Consider the following 27,467-nt stretch of genomic DNA (forward strand, 5'->3'; position numbering starts at 1 on the left):
GTTGCCAGAAGCATGTTGCCGAGCATGAAGCCAATATGTGTGTTGATGTTAAAGTTATGTGAAATAATGCGGCGAGGCGACGAGGCAGTGCGCACAGCGGAATGGGCGGAAGGATGTTCACTTGCCACGGTGCAACGTTTGGTACGAAGTTATGATGTTTGTATCGATACTGTCAGTACGGTAGCGTTAGATGTGCAGTTGGGAAACGGAGAAACAACAGAGAGAGAGAGAGAGCGAATGCCGATCGAGCGAGCAAGAGCAAGATAGCGACACAAACGCTGCAGAGGAATGGACGGAGATTTAACTGCCTTTGTACGCTTCGGTACTTTAGGCGGGCTGTGACGGAACATGTAGAGGGGAGTGCGAAGAGTGTGTGTGTATGTGTGCATGTGTGTTTGGAACCGAGCCGATACGATGGCATCGATGAACTGCATGTAGCATGTTCAGGACTTTCCATATGTGCGAAACGATGCCATTCTGGACCGCTCACGCCTCACCGGCTCGCCTCACCACCTTTGCTGCAGTTGCACCTTGCGGCGGCTACTGCAGGCAGAGGCGAATGGTCGTCTCACCACAACACCCGCCCACATCGTCCCCCTTTCGCACCTAACATTTATAATAAATGGAGGAAATTTATGCATTTCGATCCCGAAAGCGTACCTCGGAAACAATTGCTGCACAACGCACATGCAGCAGCGGGGGCGTGAAAATAGGGGAGTGTGTGTGTGTGTGTGAGTGTGCGGGGTGAAATGCGGCATGCGGAAAATTGTGCACGGGTACGTACAAAACAAAGGTGGTAACAGATGCTGCTACTGTTGTTGGTTACGGGAGCTATTTACGAGCAAAGAGAGAGAGAGACAGAGACAGAGAGACCCCTAATCTGTTGTTTTGTAGAAGCATCCATCCTGGTGTTCGGTGTTCGTGTTCTAAGAAATCAAGCCCTTTCCCTCTACTGGTCGCCATCCTGGATGGCCTTGCACTCCTCCTCGCCGAGTCCGGCACGTCACCCACGGCCTATGCAAATCGTATCAAATCGAGGGCATTGAGTAGCCGGTCGGGCGTTAAATAACCGTTAAAGCTACCGGTTCCGGAACGTGGACAGCATGCCGGAGTGGGAGGCTGAAACCCCTTCCCCAACCCCCCTTGTTTGGTTCGCTCAAACGGGTAGCTGATTTATTGGCTGTTGATTTGGATGTGGATTAGGATGAGCTGGCAGTATGATGATAAGAGAGAAAGAGAAAGTGAGAGAGGGTGTGGAAGGCAATCGAAACGTTTGTGAAAGCTTATTAAAGTGATTTTCCCCAGCATCAAACGCGTACACATTGTGCTGTCGTTCTTTGACCGTATTTATGCTTATCGGTTGGGGGTTAAGCCTCAAATCATAAACATTTCAACTTTACAGCTTCGCATTTATCACGCTGTATGGCAAGCTGCTTCAATACCAGCTCATAGCTGACTTCTGAGAGTCCTTACTGGCTAGCTTACATAACTTTAGGCGTTGTTTGAATATTTTTGCGAAAAAACGCCTGAAAGTATGCAATCCACAGCGCAATGCGCGTAAATAAGTGCAAATGAAGTAGCAAAATCATTTCATTGGTATTTTAACCCTATTTAAAGGTGTTTATATGATAAAAAATCCTATACACCAGTTTTAGTAGCAAAATAAAATCAATTTTCGTATTCCAAAGCAGCACTCGGCTCACACCATTAGCTTCCATTGTTCTTCTAATCCTTGGACCATGTGACAAAATACTGAACGATGTTTGTCTTTCGATTGTCAACGGTGCCAGCACTTTAAGTCCTTTCGTTTTCGTGGACTAGCAGATGAAAAAAAAACAGAAAAGATGGCCAATTTTTCATAATTAATCCCCTCCTGTCGTAAACCATACCCGAACCGAGCGGCTCTATGTATCTCCCATTTCGCTCTCTCTTTCTCTCTCCCTTTCTCTCCCATAGTTGTCATTTCTCTTTCCAAACGCAGAGCGCATTAGAAAAGTAAAGCATCTTAGCGCTGTGGAGATGATTTGTTTCCCTTCGTCTTGATGTTGATGTTGCCGGTCTGGTGTCGGGTCATAACAGAAAGAGCCCCTAACCTTCTCCCTGCCCGATACAAAAGGGTGTTTGTGTGCGTGTGTGTGTATCGATATTATGTGCTTCATGAATTCGTTTCGTGCTTAGATCGAGATCGCCAACTCCCCGTTCCACCCTCATTTCACGCCTTACTCAGCGACACAAAGACGCTCACGCTCGGTGCGCGCAAGAGGCATCGTAATGCGGAAGCGCACAAATGCATGTTTATGTTTTTCCAGCCCCACTGGCGCTGGGACCTTTTTTCTTTCGTATCTTTTTTTTAGTGTTTGCTTGCGCTCGCCTCCCTTGCAGACACGAACCAGTCAAGATGGGAGAATCTTTATTCAGTGGGATTGATTTACGATGGCCATGGTTCTGGTTTGGCGCTTACCCAGCCCACCCTACCCCGTTTGGCATACACTGTAGGGGGAACCGAATTCAGTGGCTGGCCAGCTCTGCCCGACTCGTGGTGATTTATTGGAATAATATTCAATCATTAGCTTCGTCCCGGGCAGTGCACGTTCCGTGTGTGCGTGTGTGACGAGGGTTGTCCCGGGCTAAAAGATTACCGCCGGACAATGGTTACTACTCCCTGGCTGGCGCAACGGGGTAGCAAAGTGGTATTGATTTTGTAAAAAGGCGTGTTAATAAAGTGTGTACGCGGTGAAAGGTAGAACGCAGCACAGTGGGAGAGGGCTTGTTTTTAGCTCCGGTTCAAATAAAGTCCGTCTAAATGAAGAAGACAGAGCGGTCTGTTGCAATGTTTGTTTTCCGTTCTGCTGAGGAGGAGCTGAGGAATTGAGCAGTAAAGAACCGTGCGCCTAATAATATGCAAGATAGTGTAGCTTTCGTTTTGCTTTTGTTGCGTGATGTTTTCATTTGCATATTCTATGGATAGGATAATTAATTTGGTTTGATGGTTTCATTGTTCTGGTTTGATTTATTGTATGATCATTTTTGTTGAGTAAGACGCTTCATTTTCCTGAACGTTGTCATACTTTTCTTAAGCTGATGTGATGCAATGTCTTCATAAGAGTGCATTTGATTTAAAATTTATATTTATTAAGTGTTATATGATCCTTTATTTGCTTGTCCGAAATGAATCAGAATGAAATTTGTCAGTGTTAACACTCTCTTAGCTGTTAGCTTTTCAAGGCCATTCTACACCTCCAAGAATACCGATTTTGACAGACTTCCTAATCACGGATGACAAAAATCGTCTTTCCTCATTCCAAAACAACGTCCCACAGCAATGATCCGCTTTGCGCGGTGATCGACCACCGCCGAAGACCACAAACTGGTTCCTGGTCTGTTCGCCGGCCATTCTCTTTCCTCCCTAGAGCTAGCCAATGCCCCTTGTCCAATGGTTTTTGCCTGCCCATCCACGGACACTAATAGCTCATAAATTTATCATCGCACATATCGCGCGAACTCGCGCACGTTGGCTGCGCACGGTTCCTGTTCGCTTGCCATTTGGTTTTGGTATTCGCAGCCGTGCCGAAGCACCCACCAACGGGACGGGTGTATTGACGACATCGGGACGGGCAAACCACAAGACGCGACTGGGCGAGGAAAGCTTTCGCTGGCGACAGAGAGGAGCGAAGAAAGAGCGAGCGAGAACGTCCGAGCGACCGAGAATGTGTGTGCATAAATCTTAAGCTATTTAACTTAAAACCACCAACACCCGGCGACCGAGTACCGATCGGTTCAGCAGCCCCGGGCGCTTGCTTTTGCCGCGAGCCTTGGCTGTAGTTTGTACGCGTTGCTGTTTTATTGGCGCGATGCTTCTCTCGTTTGCTCGTGCCGTAGCAGCAAGTGTTGACCGGCAAGCAGCACATCAGCAGGACCGGGCCCGAGCTTGCTTGTTCCTTTCTTTGCCGCGCGACGCTCATTATCGCCGGTTAATCATAATCCGCTGGGGCTGGCTGGGGATCCGGACAATCTTGCCAACACGGTCATCGGCGGTACATATCGTTTGGGTTGTATCATCGTGTACGCGGGGAGAAACACCAAAAAAAAAGTAGAAAGAATACCGAGGGTCATGGTTAGAGCGGTAGTAAACCAGTTTCTCCACTCAAACGCAGCAAACGAAGGAGCAGGTTGAACAGTTTCGCTTGTGCATTGCAGTACACCCTCGCTTTGGGGCGGGAGAGTGTCGTACACGGTCGACAATATGAAGTACCAGCAGGTAGTCAGATTATTTAAGTACTTCACTTTTAGGAGTCTAAAAGAATGGTAAGAATAATATGATTCTTTAAAAAGTACAGTTTAAGTACTTCTACAAGTACAGTTGCTTTAATTATCGTATTATTTTGTGTTGTAAGATCGCCCTATCGATGTAATTATACTCTAAAATAACTGAGTCTTTCGAACCAGGTAAGATGGTCTCGTGCCAAGCGTCGTGAATCACACAAGGAAGAATTCGAGTTTGATTCTCGGATTTTACATGACAAATCTTCTTAAATTGATTCAAATTTTCACAATCCTCCAAATTTCTTTTGGATCAAAAAATGACTTCGTGAGAACCGTTAAAAATTGTATTAATATTAGTCACAAAATTCAATTAAAATAAACTAGAGTATCTGTAATACTGTGATGTCGTACTCGTACTTTAAATATAAGAATATTTTTTTCAATTGAAGCTCCCAAATCAAAATATTAAGCAAAAATCTGTTTGTAACCAATCACCACCCCTCCTGGCCTTTGAAAAAGTAAAAAAAGAACCGTGCGTCGGCCGGGAATCGAACCCGGATCAACTGCTTGGAAGGCAACTATGCTGACCATTACACCACCGACGCCCATGTTTTCTAGCGCGCCAATTGCAATCCAGAATCGCTCCAGCAGCTTTCCAAACGAGCGCTCGCTCAGTACACAGCACCAAACAACGTTAGAGAAGAAGACACACAGAATTGCACACACATTTACACACGCCACCGGGATGTTGCCAAAAGATCGGTACACACAGCCCCGCGGTCAATTACGGAGCGATAAAATTGACGGTGTGCCTGTGTGTGTATGCGCGGGATGGTGTTGTGGCCTCTATAGCACAAACGAAAACAAACCACTTTACAGTAGGGCGGGCGCGTAATGAAAGGGAGAGAAAATAAAGAGTAGTTACACTTTTTTTCCCACTTACTGCGGATCTGTGTGTGTGTGTGTGTGTGTGGGGGGGGGGGGGGCAGTATTTTATTTTACAATTTTTCGGTCTTTGATCCAAAAAAAGGCATGTAAGAGGCTGTGTAATTTGGCACAAAACACCCATGAGTGACGGTTGGCTATGGGTGGGTGTGCACAGTACACAGCAATACAGAGCAAACAGGGCACACGAGTACGAATGCATCTGATGTTGTTACAATTCGGGTTTTTATCGCTCAACACTCCATAAATCATGCCCTTCGCTTGGCTGCTGGGGGTTGGAGTGGGGGTGGCCGTGTTAGAAGAAAGTGCTTCCAGAGTCGTGTGCAAGTGAGTGCTGAGAGTGTGGATTGCGGAACTCGAATTTGAAAAATCTCACATCGAGTGGAAGGGTGTCATGGAAAGTGGTCTATTTTTAGATTGTATTAAAGCGGTCGTAGAATGACAACGATTAGGATGTGTTTTTTTTAAACAGATGAATGAAAGAATAGTGGTATATTGAGAGTAACTTTGAAGTACCTTTCAAAAAACCACACAATCAACTCGAATGAATGACACCGCCCATTCCCAAGTGGTCAACGAAACCATAACACTTTCTTTAAATTGTTCTTCTTTGGTTCTGTGGTTAGGTATTGGATTGAGTTTGGAATGCTGAAACCGAGATACGTTTGCTGTTGTTTTTCTTTCTTTTTTGGACGTCCTGTCCAGCATCCAGTGTACCTTCGGTTGCGGCTGTCATGTTTCAATTAGGCAAATTTATTTATCACCAAGTCCCCGGGAGTCAACTGCGCGAATTCCAACCGTCTCCTCTCCGTGACCGGGGAGCATAAATATACAGCAACACACACACATACACACAAATATGAATATCTGTTGCGCCGGAGTCCTGCGGTCGGCGTGGGGTACGTATCTGTGTGAGATTTTTGTTTATGTTTTAAAATGTTTGTCCGCCGCTGCTCTCAACATGATGCGATATTCCGTTTCTATCCCCCAAACGAGTGAGTGTTTTGGGGGGGGAAGTAGGGGGAGAGCCAAACCGGGTGGGCATATCGGCATTGGCATTAGCATAACCGAGAACAAATCGATTCCAAATGTCCGTCCAAATCGAACGAACGAATGCGCGCGCGAGAGAAGGCTGTAAAAAAACCGAAAAAAAGAACACGACCCCCTCGAGGCCCCCAATTGGCAGAAAAAACGCTCCCCAGAATGGAAACAAAAAACCACTCCTCCACCAAGGGAGAGTATCCGATGATAAACTGGTTTTAGTTAGGCATTGGTGCTTGTTTTTTTTATTTGCAGCTCTTATTTGTTTAATAAACGCTGTCACACGCATCGCGCCTGACGACAAATCTGTAATAGGGTGTGTAATTGAGCCGTACAGTTCCTCCCTCCCTCGTAGCCTTCCCTTACGCTCCACTGCTGGCTGTCAAAATATGGCCATCACCACCACATCGCGGAGGAGAAGCGGGTGAGTGGTTGGTCTGCTGCTGCACAAACATGTGTAACTTTTAGCAGTATCAACTAACCCCCTAAAACGCTATCCCTTCTGCACCCTTTCCAGGTGGACTATCCAGCAACCAGTTGCTTGCGAGGTTTTTCCCGGGGGGAAGTTGGAGAAGTGTGTGTGCGCTCATGTTTCGTCTCACTCGAAAGCCTGCCCGGATGAGTGTTCCCTCGGCTGCGATGATAGCTTGTTAATGAGCTGTTTTATTTCTGCAAAGCAGTCGGCGTATTAAAAAGGCATCGTTAGTTTAATTGTAATAATGAACAACATTTTAAGAATCACTTGTTAATGTTGTGCATACCGAGAACATTTGGTACTTTATGTCACTTGCTGCATGTTTTCAATCCCAGGAAGTAAGCTCGTTTCTTCGGGCCTAGTTTGTCTACTCTGAAATACTGGAACACTGGCCCACTGGCAATGATTTTAAAACAATTAATTTAGGCAATGAAATGAATACCAGTTCCCCGAAATAGTGATGGGTAAATACAATTTTTTCCGGAGTCGGATTGATCCGACTCCGGCACCCCTCGGAGTCGGACTCGGAGTTACTCCGGACTGTTTAGCGGGGGGAGGGGGGGGGGGTGCGTACGGGAAAACCCACGGACTCATCCACTCCGGATCACTCCGGATTACTCCGGATCACTCCGGATTACTCCGGATCACTCCGGATTACTCCGGATCACTCCGGATTACTCCGGATCACTCCGGATTACTCCGGATCACTCCGGATCACTCCGGATCCGGAATGACTGTCCATTATCGTTTAGACAATTCTTGATGAGTTCATTGACTTTCCAGTCGTACATCGAATATGTATGAAAACTGATCCGGACTGATCCGGAGCGATCCGGAGTGATCCGGAGTGATCCGGAGTAATCCGGAGTGATCCGGAGTAATCCGGAGTAGTCCGGAGTAATCCGGAGTAATCCGGAGTGATCCGGAGTAATCCGGAGTAGTCCGGAGTAATCCGGAGTAGTCCGGAGTGATCCGGAGTGATCCGGACTGATCCGGACTGATCCGGACTGATCCGGACTGATCCGGAGTCGAATCCAGTTATGATCCGGAGCCGGAGTCATATTTTGCGCACCGGAGTCGGAGTTGATCCATGACTCCGCTCCGGATTACCCATCACTACCCCGAAACCAACAGACACACACACACAGAATCACAGTCAAGCACTCACTAGTGGAACGCTTTATAAAATCAAGCACGTAACAATGATTGGAGCTCTGTTAAACAATCTCCGCACTGACAGGCCATGGATGGAAGGTCTCCCTCTTTGGGTTGGGCGCATTTCATCCTGGGAATTGTAACCCACGATTTTGGGGCTTGCTCTTCTGGAAGTCCCTGAGTGTGTTTGTGTGTGTGTGTGTGCTTTGGTGCGATGGGTCGTTGGGTGTAAAAATGTGTACCAAAACCCACCACAGGGCCCACCATGCGCACCACCCAGAGAATCGATGAGCTACTCCAGTTCCATCCATTAGCTCCAGCTAGCGGGGGAAGGGAAGGGGAGGGCACCATTTAGCACCCGAGCCGAGGGCCGCGTTGCAGTTGATTATGTTTGAAAACATTAATCAAATCGACTTGTTCGGGCGCGGAGTAGATGCGGGCGGCGAACAGGCTGCGGAAGTTCTGGGCGTTTTGTGTAACTGTTTGCACACGGGATGTCAACAGGCAGTCGGGTGGTGGTGGGAAGTTCCGGTTAGCGAAGGGGGGAGTCGATCAGAAATCAGCACCATGACACAGGACAGCAGTCCGCGGGTAAATGGTGACTTCCCGTTCCCGCCCTCTTTCCTGTTGTCTCCATATTCCACTTAACACCAGTCCAGTTGTGCTAATCCTTTGTTCACCGGTCGAAGGTACTCCTTAGCAGGGTCCTCCCAGGGTTAGAGGGGTTTGTTGTCTTTGCTGATGTTAGTAGGGGAGAGAGAGAGAGCGGGTGAATGTTGTGGATTGTGCTAGCGATGGCAGCGAAGCGACGATTCGAAGCTAATTAATTTATTAGGTTATTGATTGGGCCGTTGAGCGATGACTTCCCCCCGGGGGGCGGTGGGGAAATGGAGGCGGGCAACCTCATCTCAAACAGGCACGGGAGGCAGCAATGTCTCAATTCCGTAACCTTTATCACTGCTGCCAAACTGCCTTGGGCGGGGGGTGGTTTGTAATGTCCGACGCCTGTCAGTGTGCCGGAGACAGCAATGCTTCTCGTGATCGTCTTTGTCTTCTCCAAGCTGAAGTGCATTCCAGATTGCATGCAGGGGAAGCTGTGTAGTGAAAAAAATAAATGGCGTTTACATTCTTAAATATCTCTGCTACGTTCTGTGTGAATCTGTGCAATGTTCAATTGGTGCACCACTGTACCTCTTCTACTATCCAACGTCCATCATTCCACTGCGCCTCGATCTGGCTGTGATATCGATACGTCTTAATCATCGTTGCACCTCGTTCGTCCCCCCCCACTCCCCCAGGCAGGCGTGCATTGATGCATTGTGCATTGGAAGCTCGGAATAGCAGATTGTTTGCATAATTGATAGGCATAACTATTAAACAAACAGCCCGATTTTGACTACCATTAGACAAGGGGAGGTGTGTCGGTGTGATGACTCCCAGGGCTGCCAGTGTGAATCTATTGGAGCATTCAGCGTGCGGTAGGATGCGGAAAGGCAGGATGCTTTGACAGGATGAAACGCAATCACTCACGTTGGTTGTAGTTTAGTGATATCGATGTTATTAGTGTTGCAGTTGCGGGTGGCATTTGTAGGATGTTAGTCAGGTAAAAGCTTGCTCCAGAAGGCGGTGGAATCAGCAGAATGTAATTTAATTTGAGCTTACAGTAGCTTACTCTCCTATGAAGGTATGATTTGGTGTGTTGGTGGTAAGAAGCTGTTGTTATATTACTTGAAATTGCCATCAATTTTATACATTTCACACTGTCCTATCCACACTTCATGCTTCAAACACAAGAAGGTGCACAAGATCGAGATAACTTTAACATCCCATCCCCGACACAGTTCGGAAGTGCAAACAATTAAAGCATAGCGATTGTATTGGTAAAGGTGCGTATCGGGAGGAAGGCTCTATACGCTAAGCGTTAAATAGCGAAATCGAAGGTAATTAGTATGTTTCGCAACCGTTTCTTATCACTATCAATCAGCTAGTTGGGGGCTGATTATGTTGTTCGCCAATCCGCGACACGGTGTGGATGGATGGATAATTATTGTTTGTCGTTTTTGGGTGTGACGGAGTGGTGTGAGAAGAGATTCGTTGCGCTGGGAGTTTGAATATGGTTGTTGCTTGCTAAACTATTACAAATAATATGGTATAACTCTTAACGGTAAGATAAATAAGAATTATATTAAACATTTATCATTGATCAAGAAATGTGAGATTAAAGGGATATAAAACAGTACAGATAAGCTAGATATTTTGGTCCAATCCTCGCTTGAATCCATGACAGTAATGATATATGAATTTCAAGCAATAATCTAATAAGATTACTCATTCGTGTTTGAAAGAATGAATGAAGTTCAACTGATAAGCGAAACAAGATAAGGAATGTGAAGAGCAGTGTGGACCAGGTGGCCAGCAATGGGGAGCAAACTAGCGGCCTTTTCTCACATCTGTTTCCGTAGTGTAGCGGTTATCACGTCTGCTTCACACGCAGAAGGTCCCCGGTTCGAACCCGGGCGGAAACAAGAGAGAGAGTGTTCTTTTTTCCTCTTTCCACAAACAAAGCTATGTGACTTTTCAAGTATAAAAGCAATTTCTGTGTGTAGTAGAGTTCTAATACAACTATTATCTTTCCTTTTCTAAGTACCTCTGTCTTCTACTGAAACGCAACAAACTTTTGACTTCAATGCCGCCCAGGCAGGTTCGGCTTCAAGGGTGGGATTTATTTAATTACAGCCGTAATAATAAACTTGCTCGCTCTTACCCACCCTTTTGGGTTTGCAACTTGCCACCCGGTTCCCCGGGAAGTAATTGTTCCACGATCATCTCCCATTTTCTGGAAGCTTGCTGGACAAGGTCCGCGGTGGGGCAGTCAGTTCTTGGAGTATACTTTCGCCCTCAATAAAGATGTCCGGATATTGGGCTTTGTGTGTGTGTTCATCCGGCGCTTACCATCTCGCTAGCCCGAGGGCATTTCAAGAAGAGGTCAAGACATAGCTGGAGCGACTATTTCACGTCCTTTCCGCTAAGATGCATCCATTTGCATCTTGTACCGTATCGGTGAGCGTGCAGCAGTACAAAGGTTGATTGGCGAGGTTGCGCCGACCGGGAAGTGAGGAGAACATAAACGGGTAAAACGGGTTTTCAGCTGAACCCTGCGGAGGTGCCAGGATGGGCGCTAGGAAAGGGCTCGGGGATTGGTTTAAATTCTGGAATTCTTCGAACTTGTCCAATGGGAAGTTTATGAGCCCGGGCGAGGTTCTGGCTCATCGTTCGAGACATTGGTAGCTGTGGACGGATTCGCAAAGGCACGGGAAGTGAGGAGGTGAGTGCAAAACTATGCACAACATCGAATGCCGGGAATCAAGTGTATGGTGTACTGCCGCCGCTGCTGCTGCTGCTCGAGCGCCTAGGATCAAGAGGAACGAAGCGAATGGTTTCTTGAGTTGGTTGCCGAGATAACTTCTTCAGGGCTTCGCTGGGTGCAGCAGTACTGTCAAAAAGGGGGTAAGGTGAACGCTTTGGTTTGCCCTAAGTCCCTCCCTTTCTAACAGATCGTCTGCATACTTGATAACTTCTGATTTTGTTCCACCCGGGGTTTCGTATTTGCTCCTGTGGCGATAGAACCGCATCGTACAGCAGCGCCGCGGAATGTGTACCGTTCCAGCGAGACCCCAACTGTCTGTCCGGTGTGGATGTGTCTTGTGGAATTCAGGATACACACGGTCCTGCCGTCGCCCAGTACCGTGCGACAGTAGGTATTACTGGTGCAGTACATACGCTGACAGCCGTATCTCGTAGCTGATAAGATTTCTGTGTTTTCCCGGTAGGTCCAATCTATGAAGCTCGAGATAGGAGCGCTTGTGCGTCGACGTTCGGTGCTATCCGGGGCTATCGTTGGTCGGTGGCTAACTTTGCACTGGAAATTGCTTCAAGAATGGACTGCTGCTCTGGGAAACTATTTCGCTGCCGCTCCGAAGTGAGTGAGTGTTTGAAATCTGAGCGTACGATATATGCTCTTGGTAATTAATATCTTGCTTAGAATTTGCGATTCCAAAAGGGCGTGGGAAAGCTAAGGGAGCTTCATTTTGATCTTCACTACGATGTTGTTTCCCAAAACGATGATCAATAAGTCATTGCAGTTATCTAAATTAAATAGCGTTGATGAAAATTATATAAACGCCTGAAAGTATGCAATTCTCATATCAATATTGATGTTTTAAAACGAAATAACTATTGATTTCCTATTAAAAGCAGTACTTGCAGCAGAAAATGAATGAACATCGCAGCATCTTCTCCTTATCCCACAGAGCGATCCATTTTCCCCGTTAAACAAGACTCCTTACACAATTCAATAGCAATCTCGGAATCTCAACTTCTCCATCAAGCGAGCAACTCAGCGGTACTCAACGCTGCCCTAACGCGAGGAGAAAGCTGTGGCTCAATGCGAGAGAACTTTCCCTCAATCGACTCCACCACCGTACCAGGGTAGCAGGAAAGTGTGCAGGATTTGCCTGCTTTTGGAGCCACCGACACCGACACAAAGCCTTACTCTTTTGTTCGCCGAGCAAAGCAAAGCAGAAGCAGCAGAGCGTTCGAGAACGAGTTCGCATGAAAGCGGATCTGGTTGGGTGCGAGAAAAATCAATATGACAGTACCACTACCACTACCCGGAACAACGAGGAATGATCCGAGTGTTTTTGGGTGAAATTTTGTCACTCTTTACGTGCGGAGATCTTGTGCCTGGTGCGTGTGCAAGAAGGGAAGGGATGAATAGCAACCGTTAAGACATAGTCTGCACAACTGGCCCCACATGGGAAGGAGCCCTTATTCTTCTTCTCGTTCAAATGGGTAGAGAAAACACACCTTAAAAACGGGAAGGGCATTTTACAGCAGCAGTAGCATAGGAAGTACCCTGTATACGCAATAAATCATGACGGTCTTGTTGAAGCGAAGAAGCGCAGTGCGGGGATGGTAAAATTATTCGCGAATGGTTACAAGTTGATCGTTGGATTAGACTGTAACACCGATACGGTAACACAGCACACAAAAACACACCAACGAACGAAACCTTTTAATGCGTGCGTGTGTAAAGGAAGGCACACGTGAGGTGGTCGTTTTCGGTTTTATGTTCGTACTGTTTAATGAGATAGTATGTAAGTCTGGAGGCGATGGGAAGATAGGAGAATGGATTTGAGTAATCGAGGGCCCAAGCGGAACCAGCTGATTAAATATTAAATTTTCACCTTCCACGTGCTCCTCGTGCCGTGCCGTGATCTCGACACTTTGGGATGGGATTTGTATGTTGTGGTTTGCGTTGCGAAAGACATTACAATCGGGGAATGTGAATCGTGTTAGTTGGTGGGTCATTTGTTGTGGAAGTGGAAGAATTGTATATGAATTGAAGATAATATTAATGTTTAAACTGTTAATGGTTAGTTTTACCATTACATAAAACCAATCATTTAGTCAACCATTAGCACAACAAAGAACATGAAATGCTACCTTCACCGTTCTATGCTTCCAACACACTCACACATTCGTTTCCAAAAGTTAATATTAGGAAGTCCTTCGGCGATGCTATGGCCACCATCATCACCACCATGTTTCATCGATGTAAACAAATCGCATTTATTTTTAAACCATCACAACTCATTACACCACCACCAGTGGCGTAGTGCTCCAGTTTTAACTGGCTTTGCCGTTTCGATCGCGTGTGCGCTGCCGCGCAATTTTAAACCCCAACAAAAACGCCCAATTAAAGTGTCCCGAAAAAACCAAACTCACGCTCGCCTGGAAATGGGGCCTGGGGTGGGCTGGGGTTTGGCCCCTTTTCCCTATTTTCCAAACACGGCTGGACCGCTGCTACCGCCACTAGACTAAACACGCGCTCCATTTTATAATAAGGCTATAATTCATTTCCCCACTACTAAGAGAACGGTAGTTCTAAGGAGCTAAACCGGGCTGAGTTCGATTGTGTATTTTGATGCGATTCTTTGTACATTGCCAAGCGAAAGCACAACAAAGCGGCCGGCCAATTGGCGGCAATTCTTTTGCCGCTTTGCCGCGATTGAAAAGATTTTGTTTTTAAAACTACAGACAAAAACATTCGTAAATAAAATCGGTTTGTGATACTTAATCGGTACACGTTGTTTGTCTTGGCCAGGGGTTATGTGGAGACATGTTTTGAAATGTAGATATAGGTGAGGTTAGTGATTGTTTGCCCTACTTCTAGCCAGATATCGTACCAGTTACCAGTTGAACAAATGCTCGTTGCCCAACAAATGATTCTGGGTTGGATCTATTAAAAAGGGGCTTACTAGAGATGCGGCAGCTTACTGCTGCTGTAGCTCGATCGTTGTGTGTGCATGACAATGGTTCGCGCAAGAGAACTTCTGCTATTTGCTGCGTGTCTGCTGTCGGTGAGTAAAATGTGAGACTTTAGAAGATACAATTTCTTCATAAAAAATGATCTGCTTTCCCGCCAGATGACGTTCGTCGCAGCGAAACCCGACTTTGGCGTTGATGTGATGATCCGGGGCAGTGTAGCAGTGCAAGGTACGGCCGTCATGATCGAGGAGCGGTTGAGCGAGCTGACAAAACACATGAGCTTTTCCCTCGTCTCGTCCTACGGCTTGCTGAGCGATTTGCGCACCCAGATGGACCTGCTGGCGCGCAAGGTGGCCACCATTGGGACGACCTTTGCAACTGCTTTGAACCAAGCCAGTACAAGCAACAGCAACGTCACTGCTACCTTTCATCCCGTCTTGCTCTCTCTCGCGCGTCTGCAAACACTCCAGGTGGACGAATTACCTCCAATTCTGGCTGAAATCGAAAAACTCGTCAAACTATCGATCAAGCTAGAGCTGCAGGACTCATTCAAGACACTTCAAAGCTCGGTGCAACTTATGGTCGGAGCGGTAGTGCAGCTAACCGCAGCCGTTGTTGACAATCCGGTGAGCATAGATGTGTCCATCGTCAATATGGTAACTCGAGTGGCTTCGATGTTGCGAGCAAACACTGTTCCGCTAAACTACACGATCGCTTCGACGGGTGAGAATATTCGAGCGGCTGATGCATTCCTCGGAAGGCTATCCAGGTCGGTACAGACCACAACGACAACGGTTGGAAATGATTTTACAAGCTTTATGGATGATGTAGAGCAATTGCAAGACACGACGCTGCAAGCGTTGGGCTGCACCAAGCAAGAGATCAGTGGTCTCGGGGCATCGGTTGAACCCTTGGTGGCAATATTATGCGACGGTTCGGGCCCGTGCGATATTCGGACTACGGTTACAAAAATTCTGCAATTGCAGTCGGATGACCAAGATGAAGTGGCCCTCACGGTGAGGGAACAGTTCAGCAAGTTAACCCCATACAAAACCATCCTAACATCGGTCGCATCTGTTACGTTCAGTCGAGCCTATGAGCTTGGCTTGTATCTTGCCGACGTGACGGCAATGAAGGGACCGTACGGCCTGTACTGTTTGAACAAGTACGCCAGCGTGGTGGAACAGCTTCTACCGCGCGTTAGGGATGGTTTAATAGTGTGCTATCGGCAGGAGCACACGCGACTACGAACGCTCCGCACCAGCCTGCTCAACATGTACGCGACGTTCGTGTACGATTTCGAGGATCTGTTCGATCAGCTACAGCTCTGCACTGCGGAGTCGGGCAATTTTTCGTTCTTAACTGCTATGAACGGTCTCTATACACAGTTGGTGGAGCAAATGAAGAAAAAACTGGAGCTAATGAAGTCGTTTCTGGTAGCTGAGACAACTAGTAGCGCCCGCCGGCTGCTGCTGTGTGGTACGGAAGCCTCCCTAGCTGTCGCGAACGATCGGGCGCAGCTATGGAGCGAAATTGGAGAGTGTCGACAGAAAGGGCCGTCTTACAATGTGCCAATGATGGAGGTTTGAGATGTTTAGAGGGAATATGATGTTTTATGTTATAATATAAATAAAGTTTTGTGAAAAAAGATAGCGTTTGTTTATTGTATTGAGTTATTACTGTTCAATGATATTTAATGCGATGACGATCTATTGTATTGATCAGGCTTGACTGACACATTTACTGTAGTGTGCAAAAACAGACATTTCTAATAAATCTTAAAATACTTAAAATATAGTAATAAAACTATAAAAAGCTGTATCTTAAGCGGCTTTCGTCAATCCCATCTTTTAATTGCTTTCTATTGATCTTCTTTCTTTTCAATACTGTCTTGCCACTTCGAGACAACAAAGCCACTTGGAAAATTGTGTATACTCTTCTTCTACAACATCTGTTGTTGGTCAAGGCCTGCGCCTGTCCCACTGCTGGGCTTAGCTGGTTATATACATAGTAGGATAGCCAATCCTATATGTATGGGGGAACGGTCCATTCGGGGTTTGAACCCATGACGGGCATGTTGGCATAAGTCGTACGAGCTGACGACTACACCATCAGACCGTCCCATTATATTTATTATTTTGTTAAAAATAAGAGAAGAGCTTTAAAGAGCGAAAATGATGAGGGAATAACAGAAAATCTGGGAACTCTTCTGGGTAGATTGGACAGCCGGGAGAATTCTTACCTGTTTGTGATATGAACTCACACAAACGATCGTTCAATTTTGTAGTTAATTGAATGACAAAACAATCTAAAATGATTCAAAGAATCAATCGATAATTCATGCATTATAAAACAATTTTATTAAACCATTTTTGTCTGCACAATCAATTAAGGCATCCTCTCGAGCTCTTCAATTTTCACCAACGCACTGCTTGGCGTCCTCTATGTAGTTAGGTACTAGGTTGAGGAAAGTCAAGAAATTCACGCGCGTAAAGCATAGTCCAACCCGGTTCAAACTGGCAGTCAGGGCCGATAAGAAGAAATTCGCAGCTCTGGTCAATTTATCAGTATTACGCGCTGTCTTTAACTTGTTGTAGAATGAAGTGATCTGGAATTGAAGAAAAATAAAACCGAAACAGATGAACAGGTTGGATAGCCATCAGATCACGAACTCGAAAGCTTACCTTTGAGAGACAGTCACACTTGGCATATTCCGCCGTGCAAGGTTTCAAGTTATTCCACATGTCCTCTACGTCGTACGACACCATCAGTGCGTACGTTTCCATTAGCTCTTCCAACTTTTGCAACCTTGGTCGCTCCGTATCGAAACATTCGTTCAACCGTATCCTTCCCAAGGGAAGCAGATCCGTCACTAGGGCAGCGTACTTGCTATGGCAGAACTCGGCATTGGCGCTTGATTCGAGGAGCTGCTGGGCGAGCTGTAATGCTGGAGAGCCCACCTTTTGCGAGCTATCCGAGTAGTACACCTGGCTTACACCATTCGCGATCGATTGTCTGTTGCCTGAGCTTGCAAGTTGAATCGATAGCTTCAGATCCTTCACAAACAGTGAACGGGTGGTCGTGAACGATAGTAGATCTGATTTTAGCTTCACGAAGTTGTTCTGATCTTCTACGTCACCCTTTAACTCGTTGCTCAGTCGAGTGCCGGTAGCGTTAAACAATTGTTCAACCGTGAAAAATGATGTCTCAACAACAGCTTCAAGCGTTGACAGTCGTCCGTTGAACGTAGCTGTGTCCTGCTGGAACTTATCGGGCAGAGGCTGTTCGTCCTGCTTGAAGGTAGCTATGAACGTGTCCGCCCTTTGGAAGTTCACTCCAACACGCTGGAACACATACACCAGCAGTGGTAGATGTGCCTTCGTGTTTCTCAATGCATTCACGAGCGGTCGCAGCAGACCTGCTGGAACGTCACCTACAGCGGAGACACTAAGTAGAGCCTGTCGCAACATGTCCGTCGTAACTTTTACATCGGGAAGAGCGCTTTCAATAAAGTCCAGTGCGGTCCAGAACTCACTGCTCACGTACAGACCCACCTTGGAGGAAACATCCGAAACGAATGCATCGCCTTTGCTGTTGTAAAACGTGACCAGCTCCGCATACTTATCTAACACTGCATTCAGCGTGTCATTCACGTTGGAATTGCTACTTGTAGCGGTTAGCAGCTCTTCCGCGACGGCTTTCAACTTTCGCGAAAACTCGTCAGCAAAGTTGACTACCAGCAATCGTTTGGATTCACTGTTGGGTATTAACCCGCTCATCATTATGTTGAGCGTATCGTCAATCGACGCAGAAAGGCGGGACACATCCATAGCGCCCTGAATGACGGCGGACGTCTGCGGGACCTTGAAGGGAGTGCCAAACTCGGGATGACCGCTCACGAAGGCAAACTAAAAAGGGGGGTAAATGGGTAGAATAAGAGACAGTTATAAGCGTTGGGATGCGTGAAGATGCAGTTGTCGTACCTGTGCCAGACAAAACGCCCAACAAATGTATCTCAGCGACTCCATTTCGTGGCTCACCAGGAAAAAAAACTACGACTATGCGGGTCGGGTGCAGTATCGCTCGTACTATTTAAAGCTTTCTAAGGGTCTTATGTGTGTCTATGAACTTGCAGTTGGGTAAATATCGCCCCCAAAAAAGGGCTTTATTGTTTGTTGTAATGCTATTACCTAACAATCTGTTACAGATCTGTATTTGTTAAGCGAAGTTGCTTTGGAAGTGTGAAGCTATCGCATAGTGATTTTAAGTATTGTTTCTGTGTGTACAGCTGGTTTGAGCTACTTCGGAGCTTTCCAAACTTTTGCTTTAATGTCTCTGTTCTAGAAAATCATCTGGCAATTGAAAGAGAAGAAGAAAGGGAGCTCTCCACACTTCTGAGCCATACTCTGTGGTATCCCATGATGAAACCATTTCGCCCATCTCGACATCAACTTTCCAGGGGCTCACTGCTTCCAAGATGGCCTGCTATGAGCAGCCTATTAGATGTTTATCTGCAGTATCTACCTTTTTACCGCGCAACTGTCTCCATCACACTTACGTTGCTCTCACACTCTCTCACTCACCATCATCATCCCAAGGACAAGCATCTCAGCTCATCTGAACTTTCCAGGGGCTCACTGCTTCCAAGATGGCCTGCTATGAGCAGCCTATTAGATGTTTATCTGCAGTATCTACCTTTTTACCGCGCAACTGTCTCCATCACACTTACGTTGCTCTCACACTCTCTCACTCACCATCATCATCCCAAGGACAAGCATCTCAGCTCATCTCCCCATTGCCTCCTCTAATCGTCACTCACTATTTACCTAATCAATTTGAAAGTGGATACCGTTGATGCCGTCAGATATCACCCGACCAAACCTGTGCGCTGTGAGCGTGTGCTTATGTGTGTGTGTTTGTGTCTATCCCGCTCGGCTTTCGGTCACGATTCGCTGCCATTTTATGAGCATATAAATCGTCCGTTGAAAGGGGGCTCAATGGCTTGCCAGAGAGGGGGGAATGAGAGAGACTACGTGAGAGTGAAAGTATCCTCCTGGTGAAGGGAAACGCGAAAAGCGGATCATCCCCGACCCGCCCGAAGGGAAAGCAACAATAAGGGTGGCGCACGTGAAAGGAAACAATAAAAGGACCTTTGCTTCTTGAGCGAAAACCCATCAACACGGTCGTGCGAATGGGATGGGAGAGTTTGGGAGGAAGACGGGTTACGCCTGTATGTGTGTGTGTGTGGTGCTGTTGTGGAAATTTCTCCATTTATTCAGGGCGTTTCGCTTCCACTGATGTTGCAAATTTCGCTACACCATCGCGTGATTTGGTAGAATATAAGCAGCAGCAGCAGCAGTGGCGCCGAGCGGTTGTTGTGTGTTTGTATAGCAACGCCGAATCTTCGGCTGCGCTTGGAGAGGTTCATTTGTATGCAGGATTGTTTGGTGTGCCGGATTGGAGGTAGTATGTGTGGGTTGATAAGTTGCTTTGATTGGCTGGTAATGTTTCTGGTATTTCGAAGAACGATACTTATACTTGACTATTACTGGACTTTTATAATAAATTTCTTTTTCTTTTATTACTTCACTTCATTTATTCTGCATTGCGATATCGAGAAAAGGTGTAAAAATTATTACTAGAACAAAATCTCTTGAGAGACCCCTCCCTCGCTTGCTCTACTCAAGAATCCATCGCACGCCGTGAGAGAAAATGAACGTTACCTCCTACCATTTACACCACAAAGTCAACTTAGCTGTGCAGCGTTATCTATCCATTTGATTAACATGCAACGCTGTTCTTTCCTTCTATAATGAATCATTCTACAAACTTTTCAATATCATCACCACGATAGCATGATTCCTCCTTCCATCCTGACCCGCTGGTAGGAAAAAGCAACAGTCAGTTCAGCCGAAGCGCTGGAAGCGCCCAAGAGAAGATTGAATAAGTCGGTGAAGGTGCAGGAGGGCATAGAGATACAGGACACCCCACCGATGGCTTCTTATTTTGCAGCCATTCTCATCTTCCGTCCCCCTTTCTACTGCACGCCTGCTCGGAAAAGTGGCCACAAATTCACCACCAACTCACATCCTACGCGCAACAAAAAACGGATGGCAACGCGAATCGGGCAGATTGGAACGGTGCTGGTGATACTGATTATGCTGCCCATGTACTTGTGCGGGTGGTTGTGCCACAGGACGCCGTCAAGTGCTCCTCTCGCCTCCACCATTACCGTCGCTGGGATGGGGCAAACTTCCCGGAACACGAGTGCGCGCTGCGGGAAATTGCTCTTTGCCACGGTGGAATTTATTCGCCGCTAAACGCGAAGCTGAACTGGAGTAAGCCGAAAGGAGCGGCGCTTTAGGAGCATATTTTGTTCTCGTGCGCTAAAAGTACGCCACCCTTCAGCCTGGCCCTTTTGCTGACGTTCCATCACAGTACAGCAGAAAAACCCATCAAGAACCGTGCGAGCTGCTCCTGTAACACCATCATCGTTCGGTTGACATTAGTCGATGTTTCCGCATCCGGCTGCTTGACTTTTCCCGCTGTTGGTTGTTTTGTGGATTGCGCTCCTCGTGTTGCTCTCCTTCCCAGAGGGACGCGCTCCTAACCTTTGCTTTCGCTTCCGCTCGCAAATCGGTTTTTATTTATTATATCTTCTAATAATCGAGTGGAACGTTGCTTATTGAGTGGGAGATGGCACACAAACAAGTGTAGAAAGACTTCAGAGCGTGAGAGAGAGATAGATAGAGAGATAGAAAATGTATACCACAGTGTGAGTGGAAACGAACATACAACGCGGAAGCGACGCTTAGCCTCGCCTCGGTGCGACTTACTGACTTGGCCGCGGGCGAAGGCGCCTTCGCACACCGAAATTGATGAGATTGAGTGAAGAGTGAGAAGATTAAATTTGGCTGCCGGGGGTACCACCGTGGCAGGTGATGAAAAGTGAGGGACGAAAACATAGAGCATAGAGTTTGAAGGACCAAAGCATGCACAGGAAGAAGGGTTTTGATAAACTGTTAGTGATTAGTAAGGGGAAGCAAAATTTATTCAATCTGTCGTAGATTGTGCAAAGTTTTGCGAGAGATACCTCACGGGCAAAAGGGCTGGCTAGGAAGTGGAAGTGTGGCGCTGTTGAGCAGAGAAGATAAGGGAATTCTTTAAATGGGAATAAAAAAAAAAAAACAAAAATCCCCCAGGAAAGAAAGGCCCTTCCGAGACAAATGGTTGCTAATTTTCATTGAATTGTTGTTTCACCGGGCAAGGCAAATTCTGCGATCTGTGCTTTTGGTGTTGTTAGAAACTCTCGGGGTGCTAAGCGGAACTAATTTGCTTTGCCTCGGGACGACCGGGCGGGCGGGCAGAAATAAATTATGCTGCAGCAATTTAAAACAGATCTTTTTTTTTGAGTTCATGTTCATGTTCCAGCGGCCGTTGATGGAATGCGCGCTGAAGCTGTTAATTCACGCAGCGCGCACAAAATGCGAGTGTTGCTGCGATCGGAAATCATTTTCCACAAATTATCCACTCCACGCGCAACTCGACGACAGGAAGCGAAGGCAAGCTGGGATGAAAGGGGGGATAAAATTGTGACAGCCGGTAGATTTCGGTTGCAGATTGTCATTCCGGTTCTTAAGCTTCGCTCTTTCGGCTGGCGTGTCTTCTTTCCCGGTTTCGCTGCGCTGCGTGCCTTGCATGCTGATGTTTACGGTTTAAGGGGGAGACAAACCATACTGAAAGCCCCCTCGGGGTTGCAGTGCCGTCCGGGGCCGCTGCTGCTGCTGCTACTGCTACTTATCGTTGTCACTGACAATGCGCCGACATAAAGGACACAACGAGGAAAGCCCGTGGCTGTGAGGGAAAATGTCAAGAGTGTGGTAAATTCTTTTGCTAGGTGCCGGGTTGTTTCGAATCTGATGATACTTGACTTTGTCGAACAGGGAAAAAATGATTAGAATTTCGAGCAAAATTATCAAATAAAGAGTGCGAAAAGACAGTTTCGATTAGAAATGGTCGATAAAAAGGGCAATCGTTCACAGGTGTCGTGGAGGTGTGTATCGCTGTTCTGTAATTCATTTTAACATTTAAAAGTATTCCAAAAGCAACCTATTTTGCGACCATGTTTGTTATATTTGTTATCATCCTTCAGCACGTCCGGCTAGACAAGAAGCCTAACACGACCAGCAACAAACGCCACACCATCGACAAGAGCCTACCGACATTGTACCTTCTAAACGCTTTCCATTCTCGTTCCCGCTCGCTTGTGAATCGGCTCCTTTTTTCTTCTTCCTGCACCAGATTTGTTTGCATCTGTCTGTACGTTTGTGTGTGTGTGTCTCCCTCTCTATGGGTTTGTTGTTGGTGGTGTGTTTTTGTTTCCGAAATTCACTACATACCGACTGGTTTCGACCAGGGTTGAGCCAGTCACAATGCGCTTCTACGTGGAAAAACGTACGCTTCGTAGTACCTTTGCCGCCATACACACGCTAGCGTATTTGTGGTTGTAGGGGTGAGGAGCAGGTAGGATGAGTGAAGTGGGTTTTTGGGGCTTCTGACGGAAGGATTCAATAGCAGTGAGCGTGTGGAGAGGAGTGGAAGGGACCTTTTGCCATTTGCATCGTAGCCGTGGTCGTAGCCGTAACCGTGTTGCTCCACCATCGCAAAAGCTTCAGTTGCATACAGAGCAGTTCGGTACGGATGGAAGCGACTGTGTGTGTGTGTGTGTGAAGGTTTGTCTGTAGTTTTCTTTTTTTGATGCAATGGGGTGGGGTTGAGTAAGTAAAGGACACATGGTTTATTATTGAAAAGCGTTGAAGCACACTGGGTGCAGCTAGTTGGCTTTAAATAAAGTGGTTATTTTGAGTTGATTTCTAGAAAGTTATTTTTTGTATTTATCCTAAGGTTTGATAGGTCAAATTCTATCTGAAATATAAACTTAATTCTAATTAAAATGAGTTAAAATAAATCCGATACACGTCAGTTACTCCTTATCCAATAATCTACCCAAAAGCACTTCCACCAGTTTGAGCTTTTATTCCTTTACCATGAAGTTCTCTCTCTCTCTTCGGTTAATAATTCGAATTAAATTCCACTAGAACCTTCCCACAATTTTAGACACTTTTCGTAAAATCCAACAAAAAAAAAGACAGAATTTGCCCCATCAATTCCGAACGAAACTTTCAGTCCCACCGTGCACGTTCGGATACACTGCTTTCATCCGAAAGTACCATCCAGCATTCACTGTCTCTACTCTCTCTCACTCTTTCTCTCTCGCTTCGTCTCTCTCTCTCCATACACTCTTCTTGTAGGGACAGTTTTTCCATGTCACGTATAGAGCCGTATCATTGGTATCAGGGCGTCCCTATCCTTCCATCCGCCCTACCAGCCCCCTAAAAGTGCCTAAAGCTTTGCCCAAGCGAACGACCCACACCGAAACGAAACGTTCACATTGTTCGGTGGCTGGTTTGGTTTTGGAGAGGAAAGCCAAGGGAAAATCATTCCCAAAAAAACGGACCACTCAAACGGCTGAACTGTGTGTGTGTGTGTTTGTGTGTCTGTGTGCTTTTTTTCGTACACTCTGCTTGTGCTCGTAAGCGTTGAAATGGATGGGAACTGCGTCCGGGGATGGGCGAAGTTTTAAAATTATTCAAACAAAAATTGTTCGCCTTTCGCAAAGCTCGGTTAGAGAGAGAGAGAGTGAGAGAGAGAGAAACAGTGAGAGCGTCGGTAGGGGGTAGGGAGTGCCAGGACGTGCTGGTGGTTTTCCGAATCCGGTTCTACTGTGTTATGTTTTTCCCCGTTCCGTGGAACAGAATGCGAGGATGCTGGAGGGATGCGGAAGAGAAAGTGAGACACAGCTTGGTTGCTGTTGTCTCATTTTGGCTACTTCATTGTTGAAATTGCAACGCTGTACGACACAAAGCTTCGTTCTGAACTTCGTCCTTTGGCCGGGTTGGTGGGAACGGATGGAACGGTAGCAGCAGCAGCAGCAGCAGTCAGGTTGCCGTAGGTGGTTAGTCTAGTCGGTCGTAGTCATCGCTGTGTTTCACCTTTCATGTCCCAACCCTTGGCTTCGTTTTCGCTCTCGTCCGTTCCAGCGCCTCGCCAAGTATCGCTCTTTTGCGTGTAATCGGGTTTTCGGGAGAGGCATGAGAAAGGTGGTGGTGGTAGAAATGAAAAGTTTTGCATGATATGATAATGTGTGGCGCTTTTACGGTGCTTGGTAGAGCTTTAGGAGTTGTTGTTTTGTTTCCCTCTTTCGCTTACGCGCACGTGTGTGTGTGTTGATTTTGAATATCCGGTGAGCGCTGGAGACGGGAAGAGAGGTTAAAGGAGGAGGACAGTTCGGAGGTTGATTGTTAAGTTGCGAACGGTGAGAATGAGACGGTTTTTAAATGAGGGCGAGTGAGCGAGAGAGACAGAGAGAATTTAAGGGAAAATGGAGAAAAAGAAAATAAAGCTTCCCCGTTCAGTGCAATGGAGCAGCCTGGTACTTGACGAAGGGTCTCACTGATAGGAGGATGCGTATCGCCCTTTTTGTTGTTGTTGGTTTGCTTGATGAAAACGGGTCGAACTGGAGTGAGTGTGAGCACCGAGATGAGTTCCTTCTCTGTCACACTCACGGTGGGGAAACACTTTTGTTACCATCCTGTCACCTAAAAGGGCGCTCAGCGTTTGTGGCCTCCCCGCCCGTCCGACCGTGCAACACTCGGGCCTGTGTGTGTCGTTATTTTGAGGTAAAGAGCAGCGCTGTGTGACGCTGTGTGTGTGTTCGCTGGCACAATGTGAAGGACTCTCGCATGTTGGCAAGCGGGTGGGTTTAAGCCTCCACCAGAAACGTGGTGGTTCTATTCCTCTTCGGTGCTTCGGGAGGTGGCGGAGTCGGGCGCCGAAAGGGTTCAAGCAAGAGCACGAGCAGCAGCAAACATATGCATATATGTGCTTAGTGAATATTCGATGGAAACATTCTATTGGGCTTATGTCGTACCGTACCGGGCTGCCCGAGAACCACCGTCGAGTGAGGCTGATGGGCTCGAACTAACGCTCCCGAGAGAATGGGTTCGACACCGAGAAGGGGGGGCACAAAAAGCGTTTGCCATGTTTGTTTATTTATTTGTGTATGATTTAGGCGGATTTTGTTATTGGAATTAATAAACAGAAGCACGCGGCAATCTCGACCCGCGATGAGACAGACGCTGCTGCTGTTGTGTGGAAAATTTGGTTTGAATTTTTAATGTGTGAGTGTCCCCTTTTTTAGATTTGAAGGCATTTTTCGTGTTATTATACCCTTTGCTTTTACTGTTTTGGTCAGTTTCACTTGTTGTCTTGTCTGTTTTGTTATTTATGATTTTTTATTCTTTATATTAGCTGTTGGTTATGTTGTTTTCTCTTTCTTTTATATTAAAAATCTTCCTTTCATGATTTCATTATTAATTTTCTACTGATTCCTAGAGTTGTATTAAGTTATTTTTGACTCTTTTCTTACTCTATCACATTATTATCTTCTTCAGTATTTTTACCGTTTCCATCATTATAACACAAAGCGCGTTGAACATTGTTTCTGCTACTGCTTCTACAATGAAGTGAAACACTTCCCCTTACCTTTCTTGCACCCTTTCCCCTTTGTTGTCCCAGTCCCAGTGCCGTATTACTACCACCGGATGTAGCTCACCGTATGTCTCTCGTCTGCTTTCGAAGCTCGATTTATTATTTTCCCTCGCTCTCCCACATTCCCCAGCGCCATTGCAACCGCTCCTCACGATCACAGCGGCTACCGTACACTTACATACACTGCACGGTAAGTTTCATTTCCCCCCTTTTCCTTCCCATCCCTTGCGGGTTTGCTGGTTGGTGGTTTGGCTGACAATCCCAACGCGAGAAGCGTTCCGCAAGCAGGACGAACTTTCAGACGAACCTGGCGCTACAACATCCGAACACCGAGGCGAGCGCTGTGTCTGGGAGTATTGGAACTGTTTGCCTTCCATGCGCTTCTCCCATTCGACTGCCAGAACTTTCGCTTCAGCCGTAACCGTGGGTAGGTTAGGGCGAACCCTTTCACTGCACACCCCCTTCCTGCAGGCCCGGTTTGAAGCGGCATTCATCTTTAACCTGCTTAGCCGGTCACGTTGCCTGCAGGATGCAAAGTGCATCCAGATTGGAATTCGAGCCGGAGCTGGGAGAGCTGTTGCATTCGCCATGGGGTTGATTTACAGGCGGGGGCGAGAGCTTCCGTTCAACGACATGAAGACATGTGTGAAAGGGAATGGGGGTTGGATGGTTGTAGTGTCGTGCGCTTGTGTGCGCCAAAAGGAGCAGTAAACGATGCAGTGGCTTTATTTTCAGTGTGGCAGTGTGGAACCATTTTTTTGCGTCAGAAACGTTCCTTCCCTGCTGCTGCATTCGTGTTGCAGTTCCAGACTGCTTTGTCTGCACTGTTTGCACTGGTGGTGGACACGGTCAAAGTTTCAGACTTTGCATCGTTTCGCCGTGGTTTGCTTGGTGGAATGCTTTAAAACATTCAGCGAACTGCAGGGCATTATCGGGAAGAAAGCATTTTTTATTTAAAATATTTTTGATTGATTTGAAGTTCACATACTTTTTTCTTCTAAAGAAGTTCAATCAAACAACAAGCTTAGTCCTTTTATAAGATTAATTTATTAGCAAATCAGAATCATGGTCAGCATTTATTCGCAAATGATTTCACAGTGTGATGTGCTTTTGTACCGTTTTTCCATCGATTTGATTTCTAGCTTTTTGTCGCTCCTTCTCTCTCTTCCCCCCTCTCTCTCTCTCTCTCTCTCTCTCTCTCTCTCTCTCTCTCTCTCTCTCTCTCTCTCTCTCTCTCTCTCTCTCAATCTTTTATATGTTTGTGTATGCTATATCGTAGGTAGAAGTTTGAAAGCCCTTAAAAAAAACAGACGATAATGTGTGGCACTTGCTGCACGGTGTCTGTGCATGTCTGTGCGCGAGATAGAAGCCATTGTTTGTCTGGATCGACCCAAACCCTTTGCAATCGTTAAGCCATACCATGTAGAGTGTGCATTGCTCGGAGTTGTGTAGGTGAAAATTGAAATTGATTCCCTAAATGCGATTTTGGAGAAGTTGAAATTGAGCGATAAGTAACGAAGAGTTTGAGTACTGTCCACAATTTGAATCTACCTGTAGTGAGGAATTATTTCAATTATTTCAAAAGGTTTATCTTTACGCATAGAAAAGGCCCTTTAAGGCTTTCAAGTCATCACAATTCTTCCACGTA

General features: G+C 46.5%; 2 protein-coding genes and 2 non-coding genes across 4 annotated transcripts; 2 read left to right on the forward strand and 2 right to left on the reverse strand.

Moving 5' to 3' along the window:
* Positions 1 to 4,796: 4,796 nt before the first annotated feature.
* Trnag-ucc (transfer RNA glycine (anticodon UCC)) lies at positions 4,797 to 4,868 on the reverse strand. The gene has a single exon. It is a non-coding gene; the product is annotated as a tRNA-Gly (tRNA).
* A 5,463-nt stretch (positions 4,869 to 10,331) lies between these two features.
* Trnav-cac (transfer RNA valine (anticodon CAC)) lies at positions 10,332 to 10,404 on the forward strand. The gene has a single exon. It is a non-coding gene; the product is annotated as a tRNA-Val (tRNA).
* A 3,783-nt stretch (positions 10,405 to 14,187) lies between these two features.
* On the forward strand, positions 14,188 to 15,861 carry LOC5666911 (uncharacterized). Its single transcript, XM_061649500.1, has 2 exons — positions 14,188 to 14,301; positions 14,368 to 15,861. Exons 1-2 carry the CDS (start codon positions 14,248 to 14,250, stop codon positions 15,796 to 15,798), a joined length of 1,485 nt encoding a protein of 494 aa, XP_061505484.1. The 5' UTR covers positions 14,188 to 14,247; the 3' UTR covers positions 15,799 to 15,861.
* Positions 15,862 to 16,546: 685 nt separating this feature from the next.
* LOC5666912 (uncharacterized) lies at positions 16,547 to 18,308 on the reverse strand. Its single transcript, XM_001687925.2, has 3 exons — positions 18,193 to 18,308; positions 16,894 to 18,117; positions 16,547 to 16,817 (listed from the first exon to the last, which is right to left on the reverse strand). The coding sequence occupies exons 1-3, from the start codon at positions 18,235 to 18,237 to the stop codon at positions 16,620 to 16,622; spliced, it is 1,467 nt and encodes a 488-aa protein (XP_001687977.2). The 5' UTR covers positions 18,238 to 18,308; the 3' UTR covers positions 16,547 to 16,619.
* Positions 18,309 to 27,467: the final 9,159 nt, after the last annotated feature.

Source organism: Anopheles gambiae, chromosome 2, assembly GCF_943734735.2.
Source record: "Anopheles gambiae chromosome 2, idAnoGambNW_F1_1, whole genome shotgun sequence".
NCBI lineage: Eukaryota > Metazoa > Arthropoda > Insecta > Diptera > Culicidae > Anopheles > Anopheles gambiae.